Source organism: Gobio gobio, assembly GCF_949357685.1.
Source record: "Gobio gobio genome assembly, chromosome: 15".
Lineage (NCBI taxonomy): Eukaryota > Metazoa > Chordata > Actinopteri > Cypriniformes > Gobionidae > Gobio > Gobio gobio.
The window spans coordinates 43,052,400-43,063,482 of NC_137108.1; the positions used below are offsets into that span (position 1 = coordinate 43,052,400).

General features: G+C 37.9%; 1 protein-coding gene across 1 annotated transcript; it reads left to right on the forward strand.

The window, feature by feature from the left end:
- The first annotated feature begins 483 nt into the window (after positions 1-483).
- On the forward strand, positions 484-10,620 carry dnase2 (deoxyribonuclease II, lysosomal). Its single transcript, XM_079837871.1, has 7 exons — positions 484-792; positions 1,052-1,160; positions 2,756-2,915; positions 3,471-3,552; positions 3,646-3,810; positions 8,318-8,530; positions 9,411-10,620. Exons 2-7 carry the CDS (start codon positions 1,069-1,071, stop codon positions 9,806-9,808), a joined length of 1,110 nt encoding a protein of 369 aa, XP_079693997.1. The 5' UTR covers positions 484-792; positions 1,052-1,068; the 3' UTR covers positions 9,809-10,620.
- Positions 10,621-11,083: the final 463 nt, after the last annotated feature.

The following is an 11,083-nucleotide window of genomic DNA, read 5'->3' on the forward strand; positions in this document are numbered from 1 at the left end:
ATATTGTTGGTCTGTTTTTTTTCTTTTTCTTTCTTCTTCCTGTTTTACGTGTAGATTTCCTATAGTACTCATGAATATTAATTAGAAAAATTACACTGGCTTCGTTACCATTAGTTCAGTATCCTAATTAATATTCATAAGACCATTCAAACAAGTAGGTTTGACCATAGATAATAAAGCCTTTATTATGGATATCTATGGGTTTGACGGTGTTCCGGTGTCGTGCCGAATTTTTACTTGCACGCCGGTGTTTAAATACGGTTGTAAATGCACGCCGGTGTTTAAATACGGTTGTAAATAACAATAACAAAAAAATAAATTTTACATTTTAATTAATTAATAACTAGGATTGGCATACAAATGGGAATTATATATATGTATATATATGTATATATATATATATCCAGTCATCACAAACGACTAAGATTGGTTCTTCCTGACGGCGATGAGAAAAGTAACAGTTACCACGTGACAACTCTTCCTGTTTTAGCAGCGCTGTCAATGCTAATAAACAACACATGAATAATGACAGTGAGAAACTCGTAATAGACAATGAATTGAAAATGCAAAATGGTTCAAATAAGAAAATAATTGTTATCCGAGCAATATAGAAAACATAATGGCCACCAATCCCCGCCCATTTGGGTTCTCGCTATGCGAATCTACACGCTTTTAATTCTACAAAACTAATGAACCTGCTACATGTGACAACATGAGGATTTAAAAGTTTCGCTCACGGATGGACTGATCCACTGACACTTCTGACTCTGCAGAACGTCTGCATTCGTTAAGGTAAAGATAAGATTTCTGTCAATACTTAAATATCGATTTTTTTCGCTTAAGTTATTTGGAGTTCAGTCATACAGTTTGATATTAGACTATAAGCAAATATAACGCGTAAATTAAAACTAAAAACTGATTGGATTAATAAACCATTATAGCTTCCCGTTAGTATTCAGACGGTTTGCAACCGTGTAACTTACAGTGGTGTTTGTTATTTTATACATTTGATTTACCCTGATAGACAAATGAAACTGTTGTACTGTTTCAGGTTCTTTAATCTTCATCATGTTGCTTCATGTTCTGCTCCTCCTTCTTGCATCAGGAGGAGCTTTTTCCTCCATCTCATGTTATGATGATCAGGGGAAACCTGTTGACTGGTTTGTATATTTTTAAATGGCATAGAAACACATAACATTCCTCGTCTTGAATCACAGTGAGTCTACTGAGGCAAAATTCATCTTTGGGTATTCTGGATATGTTTTATTCAGTATTTTTCATATCATACAAAATAAGTCCTAGTAACTTAGAGGACATCCCTGTTTTTTTCTGTGACACCAAAGGATGATGGGTAGTTGACATGGCATGTCAAGCAGTGTCCTGTATACACAGTTTAAAAAGGGGGCAGTAAGATGTAACAGTAAAGACATAATGTTACAAAAATCTATTTCAAATAAATTCTGTTCTTTGAATTTTTTTCTTAATCAAAGAATCCTGAAAGGTTATGGTGATTTAAAAATAAATAAAAATGTAATCAAATAAATAAAGTGGTCCAAAACCTTGGTAGTGTACTTCAACTAAAAAATACTTGAAATGTAAGACTTTTGTTTATCTTCGGAACATAAATGAAGATCTTTTTGATGAAATCTGAGAGCTTTCTGTCCCTCCATTGACAGCTATGCAACTACCTAATTGGTTCTTGCTGAAGCTCAGACGTGCTGCGTAACACGAGAATGAACCTCATTGGTTCTCACTAAAGCTCAAACGCGCTGCGTAACACGAGAATGAACCTCATTGGTTCTCGCTAAAGCTCAAACGTGCTGCGTAACACGAGAATGAACCTCATTGGTTCTCGCCAAAGCTCAAACGTGCTGCGTAACACGAGAATGAACCTCATTGGTTCTCACTAAAGCTCAAACGTGATGCGTAACACGAGAATGAACCTCATTGGTTCTCGCTAAAGCTCAAACGTGATGCGTAACACGAGAATGAGCCTCATTGTTTCTCGCTAAAGCTCAAACGTGCTGCGTAACACGAGAATGAACCTCATTGGTTCTCGCTAAAGCTCAAACGTGTAACATGAGAATGAACCTCATTGGTTCTTGCTGAAGCTCAAACGTGATGCGTAACACGAAAATTAACCTCATTGGTTCTCGCTGAAGCTCAAACGTGATGCGTAACACGAGAATTAACCTCATTGGTTCTCGCACGTCAAACAAACATGCTTGAGCTTCTGTTTACCACAACTGATGTGTGAGTTGATGAATGTTTATGTGAACAAAAGCCTAAATTAAATCTGTTCATCATATAAAGCGATCAAGTCTCTTCAGAAAATCTGGACTAAACCTCTCATTTGGATTAGTTTTACAATCTCTTTATGAACTTTTTGAAGCGTCACATTGTCAGTTGCGTAGCTGCCAATGGAGGGTCAGAAAGCTCTCAGATTTCATCAAAAATCTTAATTTGTGTTCAGAAGATGAATGAACACGAGTGTGAGTAGTTAATGACATAATTTTCATTTTTGGGTGAACTATCCCTGGATAATTAATGTGATAGTACTATTAATTATTATTAATACTATTAACTCTTAATCATTAATTAAAATATAATATTTTTATAGTACAAATGTGATCATTTATTATAGGTTAATTTTATTAAAGGTAATTTACATATAGGTTAATACATAAATCTAGTTTATTTGAAATTAACTCATCAATGGGATAAAATTTTCCTCGTTTTCTGTCTCCTCTTGCAGGTTTTACTTGTACAAACTACCACACCTTCGTCATGATCCTGTCCAGGAGGGGCTGAAGTATCTTTTCATGGATGGAGAGAGTGAGGGATGGACGGATGGGAAGACTTTAATGAATGACAGTCAAAGTGCTGTTGGTAGAACAGTAGGACCTTTATATGAGGTACAGGTCACGCTCCTATTATGTAATTATGATAGCACACCATGACTTTATTGTAAAGTTGTTTGCTAAATAAAGAAAATAAATAAATGTCCAGTTTTGCTTAAACCAGCTTTTGTTCTTTTTTCCAGAACATATTTTTCATTAACAGTGATTTCCTGATTGATTTTACAGAAGCTTACTCAGCTCATCCTGTTCTGTAGTCTGCACATTTTGCCCATTTTGCAGAAGTATTAAAACACTGCGTTGGCATTTACATTCCACGGTTTAATTATAAATGTAGTGTTTCATTATAAAAGTTGTACTATCACATTTAAAAGTGGCACAATTCAGATACCTAATTTATTTAATCTCATTAGTGTTTTTGCTGCGTACACATGCAAACAAACACACGCACACAAGAAACTCAAAAGTGTATTTATGGCTTTATGTGCACATAACTGTTTCATAATAAAAGAGGAACTTATGCTTTAGATCACATGCTCCTCACAAAGGCTTTTGATCTGCTGTCTAATACAGTCATGTTATGCTTTGAGCTGTACTTGAACTTTCTTTCAGGGCGGTGATGTTGGATATATCTTATATAATGACCAGCCACCACAATTTGAAGGTGCAAACAGGATTTGTGGCCACACCAAAGGTGCAGTTTTACTGCAGTTCACTGCTATTAATGGCACTCAAACACACATTTATGTTGTGGATCATGTTAATATATGCTCTGTTTTTTTTTCAGGAGTTGTTGTCTTTGATAAGCAGCAGGGCTTCTGGTTGGTCCACAGCACACCTCATTTCCCCCCTCCTAAATCAGCGGGCCAGTTTTCATACCCCAGTTCTGGCATAAGTAATGGACAGAACTTCATCTGTGTCACATATCCTTTTGAGCGCTTTCAGACCATAGGTACGGTAAAGTCACTCCAAAGGGAGTTATTCTCTATATCAGTAAGCACAGTTTCAGTAAACGCATCACAATATTACTCATTTCTCGATCCAGACACACGCCAAAAAGAAAAGAAAAAAGGACGAAGTCTGTTTGAGTTGCGTCAGTACTCAGTAGTGTGTTAAAAGGGCCGTGGTAAATGGTAAGGGGCGTGACGTTTCCGAAACTTGCTTGAAGCGACTGACAAATCACAACCCACTGGTCCAGCCAACCAATCACAGCACATTGCGCTTTTTGAGCTTCATAGAGACAGGAACTAAACCGAGTGTTACTGACAGACTGGGAAGAGAGGAGCTGCAAATATGTGATTTATTTGTGTTTTCTGAAATTTCAAGCAATTTTAAGGGACCCCAAAAATGCAAAAGGGCATAATATGGCCTCTTTATCAAAATTCTGATGGTTTAAAATGTACTATTTTATTAAAGGCACAATATGTAAGATTTTTGGATTAAAATATCCAAAAACCACTAGAACAATGTTATATATTTTGTTGACTTGTATACTTGCATTATCCCAAATGTTTCCAAGAATGTTTAAATCCAGAGAAATAAGCCATTTTAACCAGGACACGGACCGTGTGTGTGCGTCGCCTATCAATGACATCATACCTGCGTTACCCTCGATTTCCGGTTTTATTTTGTAGAAACCATGAAAACATCAAAGATGCTTTAATATATTGTGTGTTTTATTAGACAGGTGAGCAAATATTTGGATGCAGTCATTGACAGAAAACTAATCATTGGCATATAGCTCAACACAGTCTTATTGTTTAAATCTCATTTTCTTGATTTACCACGAGTATCATGTTTTACCATGACTAATATCGATCTAGCTTACTGCAGTGTGCAACAAGTCTCATAGTTGGCTAGCCGCAGCGCGAACACTCAGAGTAGCGATATAACATAACTTTCAACACATTCAAATAATGTATCTAATATGATGAATACAGCGCTGCGTACGCATGACCGGAAAAGCGGAAGCGGTCATCTGTGGCATAATAAAAGCTCAGCGAAATCCAGGTGTCATCAAGCTACGCCTTCGTTTTGAATAAGCGTCCTCTAGTGGCAAACAATTACATATTGTGTAATTTTACATATTGTGGCTTTAATTGTCCTAAAGCAATAAATACGCATGCAGTTTTTGCACATATTTTGCATTAAGTGCATTAAACAGTTTCAGTTCCCATTGACTTCCATTGTTTTGATTTTGTTAAAAAAAAATTTTGTCCATACAATGGAAATCATTGGGAACTGAAACTGGTTATCAACATTCTTTAACATATAATTTTTTTTTTTTTTGGGTGTACTTTAATGCCACAGTATACGACTGCATGTTTGAATGAGATGTGTTTAAGGAAACAAGACTAGTATGATCTTTATGTATGTATTACATTTTCATATGCTTGTTTTAAAGCGGGTCTGATATTAGAAACACTGCTTGAAATTCCTCTCAACTAACCTTTTCATGTGCAATTTCAAAAGACAAAACATTTATGGGATGCAGTTGCCATAGTGACTATTATTGTAATCCTTCTGACACCGTAACCATAGTGACAACACCTCTTACGGTGCTTTTCTTTATGTCCTTTCAGTCTTGTGTTTGTAAATCACTATTATCACTTTCTGATAATAGTAAAAAAGCAATAAGCCAGTGTTTCCAACCCTGTTCCAGGAAGCACAATTTAACGGTACACATTTCAAACAATTCCTTATCAAACATTAGCTTGTCATTGAACACTCTTAAGGCTTGAAATTGATGGGTCAGATAAGGAAGTGATCCTAAATATGTGGTGTTGATGTGCCACCAGGAACAAGGTTGAGAAACTCAGAAACAAGGCAGTCAAGGCTATAAGATCAGTCAGACATACATGGCCTCAAGTGGCTTATTTCTTCTATAAAACGGGGAGCAATATTGTAATAGACACCATATACACCGATCAGGCTTTATGACAGGTGAAGTGAATAACACTGATTGATTATCTCTTCATCACGGCACCTGTTAGTGGGTGGGATATATTAGGCAGCAAGTGAACATTTTGTCCTCGAAGTTGATGTGTTCGAAGCAGGAAAAATGTGCAAGCGTAAAGGATTTGAGCGAGTTTGACAAGGACCAAATTGTGATGGCTAGACGACTCGGTCAGAGCATCTCCAAAACTGCAGCTCTTGTGGGGTGTTCCCGGTCTGCAGTGGTCAGTCTCTATCAAAAGTGGTCCAAGGAAGGAACAGTGGTGAACTGGCGACAGGGTCATGGGCGGCCGAGGCTCATTGATGCACGTGGGGAGCGAAGGCTGGCCCGTGTGGTCCGATCAAACAGACGAGTTACTGTAGCTCAAATTGCTCAAGAAGTTAATGCTGGTTCTGATAGAAAGGTGTCAGAATACACAGTGCATCACAGTTTGTTGCTTATGGGGCTGCATAGCCACAGACCAGTCAGGGTGCCCATGCTGACCCCTGTCCACCACCGTGGCAACAGTAGTACTAGAGTCTAGTGGAGTCCATGCCTCGACGGGTCAGCGCTGTTTTGGCAGCAAAAGGGTTTCACAATATTAGGAGGATTATTAAAGGTCCCATGGCATGAAATTTTCATTTTATGAGGTTTTTCAACATTAATATGAGTTCCCCTAGCCTGAATATTGTCCCCAAGTGGATAGAAATGTTGATCGGTGTAAAACCGAGTTCTGGCTGTCTTTCTCTGCCTTTGAGAAAATGACAGGCCAGACTAGCCAATCCTGAAGTCTCCTGGTTTGACGTCCAAGCAGGCACGGTTTCCTCCCTTTCCTCCGCCCAGAGAATCTGGCACGCCCATGCAAACGCTCGTCGAGAGATCATTGCATCATTGCTTGTGAACGAGTGAACGCTGGCAGTTTCTCAGTGTTTGGATGTACAAATGAAAACAGAAGTCTTTTTTCAGTTCCTTCTGATCTGTGATCAGTGATTTCTGATGTGTAGCTAATTATTTATTATTCGTGCACACAATGCGGCTTCTCTCTCTCCAGACAGAACGGTGTTTTCGTGTTTTATATCTTGTGAGTCAGTGTTTTTGTACGTCCTCGTCGCGTCTATCGGTTCTAAAATGTGCATACAGTCATGAGTTTCTGCTCAACATCAGCAGAGATAAACCTCACACACGCCGAAGCTCGGCCTTCAACATCCCCGACCCACAGTACTGCATCTGGCCCACAGCGGAGGCACCAAACGCGGCGTGAGATTAAGCAGAAGGGGGGTAAGCTTGAGCATATCCGGGCTAGCCAGCCTAGCCCCACAATAAACTGGATTACATCCGATTACTGCTGTTGTGTCTTTGTTTGCGCTGTGTACTCAACGCGCGTCACTGACGCTTTTATTTTATTTTAAAAATAATGCTATTATCAACACTTACTTTTAACTCGTTCATCTCGACAGCTGTAATGTTACTATAAATAACTTTGTTTGCAATCGCTGAGCTCAGTCTCTGATACATTAGTGATGTCCGGTTCGCGAACGATCTTTCTTTTGAACCAGTTCTTTTTAGTGAACCGAATCAGTTCACCAAATCGGACTGAATCGTTCTAAACGGTTCGCGTCTCCAGTCAGCGCTGATCCATAATTTACTAAAGTTACTAACTTTCTGACATGAGTGACAGTCCCTCCGACTAGAAATAGACTAATAACCTAAAGTATATGCTGTAACTAAAACAGTTCAGACATGCTGAGAACTGATGTGAAGTGAACTCAGGTCCATCCGTCTCCCTGGCAGACTCGTGCCTGCTCGTGCCTCGATAAACCACGCCCCCTCCGCTCATATAAAATGCAAAGATGTCAGCCAATCACAACAGTGGGTGTTTTTACTGAAGTCTCACAGCAGACACGCCTCTTGAAGCAGGGCATTCAGCCACAGGGCAAACAGCAGTATAGAAAAAATGCCTTTTATTTCTAAATTATGACATTTTATGATGTAAAAGTCATACTAACAATATAAGTACAGCTCAGGAAACATTATAAAATAATAGAAAAATGCCATGCCATGGGACCTTTAAAGGATCATGTCATAATGTTATGCCTGATCAGTGTGTATGTGTGTATATATATATATATATATATATATATATAATATAAAATGTGTATGTACTTTATTATTATTTTGAATATATAAATACACACACATGCATGTATTTATTTTATATATGTTATATTTATATATAAAATATTAAAGATAAATTATTTTAATTTATATACATATAAATCATTCTTAAATATATACATGCATGCCTGTGTATTTATATATACATAATAATTATACACAGTACATACACATATATTATGTAAACACAAAGTTTTATTTTGGATGCGATTAATCGATTGCCCAGCACTAACATATAATATTGATTTTTATTTTTACTAACCTATGTGGGTTGTCTTTGTGATGGTAATGTAATATATTATCTTTATCTTACAATGTTTATTATTTCCCTGTAATATATTTTCCACAGGTGAGCAGTTAAAGATCAATCAGCCTCACATATATGACTGCAGCATCCCTGGATCCCTGGCCGCTGCTGTTCCTGCTATGGCTCAGCTCTGTAAACACACACTGGGCAGATGGGAAAACACTTCCTCCTCCCCATCCAATCGCAGTATGTCACTCCTCTCATTGGCTGGAACGGAGTTCATTAGCTTTGCAAAAGGTGCATCATTTGCCAATGGTAAGACTCATTTTTAATACGGATGTAATGGTGTAAGTGACACTTTAATGCCATCCAGTCAAATATGTATTGATCAAGAGTTAAACATTTAGCTCTGCCTGTTCTGGTCATGTTGAGGATGTGTTGCATCCGTTTTTTAAAAATAGTTATTGTATGCAAATATGTACTAGATTGACATCTTGGGGCCAGATTTACTAACAGCTTGCGTCAGCGCAAACCCACTTTTGGTGTTAAAAATACTGTCAGGATTTACTTAAGACAGTGAAAAATTAGCACTGAAAAGATGTGGACACAATTTTTGTGGCTGACCTTATTGCATATGCATTTGTAGGAACCTTTCCGATGCAAAATGTATTTAAATGAATCATGCAACGTGATTTTCTAAGGTTTGCACTCGTCAATTTACTGGCATTTGCGGCATTATTTACCGCTCATGTCTAAAACCAGACGCTTACTGGTAGATTGCATTGGTAATTATGGAAATTATCTGCTGCATGTGTGTTCTTTCATTTGCTCGTTGTCAGTAGATCACACGCAGAACTTCCCTCTCCCATCTGCGCTTTTTTGGAATTAGCGCTTTCACCCTAATTAAATCAAGCCCTTAGACTGTTGTGATGCATATTGCTGTTTTTCAGAATTTCGTTCCATGAAACGCATGCCAAGTTAAAAGAAGTTCAACATGGCTTTGAGTAAACTACACTTAAAAAATGGTGTAGGATTTACTTTGAAAGTAATTGAAATTGCTAGTAAATTGGCCAGTAACAGAAGTAGAAAGTCTGAAAGAGTAAAACATACTCCAGTAATCTTTTTTTTTTTCAGTGTATGCACTTTATAAAAAAACAAGTAATCATTGCTTTTTCACCGTTTCATTGATAACCAGACCTGTATCACTCTTGGGTGGCGCCTATGCTACAGTCCGACCTGCTGGTTCAGTTCTGGCGTCGCTCCACAGGCCTCCTGCCCTCTGACTGCTCTCCACGCTGGGAAGTCCTCAACATAGATCTAATTTCCCCAGGCCAGCGCATCACGTTCAAGGCTACAGAGGACCACTCAAAGTGGGCGGTTAGTATCGGCAGCAGCCGCACTGGAAGTGGGACACCAGGCGGCTGGGTCTGCGTAGGAGACATCAACCGCGATGAGGCGGAGGAGAAGAGAGGTGGGGGTACGGTGTGCCGCCAAGATGTTGCGGTGTGGAAGGCCTATCGCATGGCCGCCTTGCAGTGCGAGACCTGCAGTGGAGAAGTGCAGACATGCGGAAAATCTGCACCGTATCGCTGATGCAATTGGGCACAGCAGGAAGAACATCAAAATCAGGGTATTGCAGAATGACTGTAGGTGTCAAACAGGTACGATTCGGAGGTCAAATGCTTTTTCTATTGCACATTATGGCATTATCCAGGGTAATTAATTTAAAGGCATTTATGATTAGATCCTTACATATATATAATGTCTCATAGCTTCAGCTAAATCAGCTATACATTTGATTTTAATGCGGTACAGTTTTATGTGTTTTTAAATTGTGTTTGCGTGTGTGTGTGTGTGTGTGTATATATAAATATTTGCTTGGGCTGTGATCAAATTATTTTTTTTTAATATAAGAGAGGAAACCTGGGATATTAGAAGTGTTTAATTTCTACAATATTAAAACTGAAATGCAAAAATAATATCTGTTTAAGCAAATTTCAAACTTCTTTTGTTACAACAAACAGGTAGCCAAACTCTCACCTTTATTTGATCAAAAATACAGTAAAAACGGTACTATTGTGAAATATTATTACCATTTAAAATAACCTTTTCTATTTGAATATATTTTAAAATTACTCCAGTCTTCAGTGTCACATGATGCTTCAGAAATCATTCTAATATGCTGATTTGCTGCTCAAGAAACATTTATTATTATTTCAAAGTTGATAACAGTTGTTCTGCTTTTATATTTTTTTGTGGAAATGGTGATACATTTTTATACAGCTTATAAAGTTCTTTATTTGAAATGGAAATCTTATAATTGAGACCTAAATGTCTTTACTGTCTTTATGTTTAAGCAATTTAATGAGTACTTGCTGAATTAAAAGAATAAACAAAACTTTTAAACATTACTGTTTGTGTGTAGTATTATTAGGGGTTCAAGCGCATAGCGCTAAAACCTATTGTAATTATTAGAAATGTTGATCAACATTCTGCCATAAAATTAATCAGGCAGACCAAACTGTAAGTCGTAGAGATTTGAAACTTTGAGGGATGTTAGTACTCATCCCGTCTACGTCACCAAGGCTCGCCCCAATCGGCCTGATGATGGCGCTACAGTGATCAAAACATGAAATCGCTCATAACTCTTAAAATGTTAAAGGTATAGTTCACCCAAAAATGAAAATTCTGTCATTAATTACTCACCCTCATCTCGTTCCAAACCCGTAAGACCTTCGGAACACAATATAAGATATTTTTGATGAAATCCGAGAGCTTTCTGACCCCACATAGACAGCTAAGTAATTAACAAAGTCCAGAAAGGTGGTAAAAACATCATTAAAATAGTCCATGTGATGCCAGTGGTTC

Coding starts and splice junctions, on each gene's coding strand:
- dnase2 (XM_079837871.1), top strand. CDS start 1,069: ATGTTGCTTCATGTTCTGCTCCTCCTTCTTGCATCAGGAGGAGCTTTT. Junction 3,811..8,317: donor TGAGCGCTTTCAGACCATAG/GTACGGTAAAGT, acceptor TATTTTCCACAG/GTGAGCAGTTAAAGATCAAT. Junction 8,531..9,410: donor AGGTGCATCATTTGCCAATG/GTAAGACTCATT, acceptor ATTGATAACCAG/ACCTGTATCACTCTTGGGTG.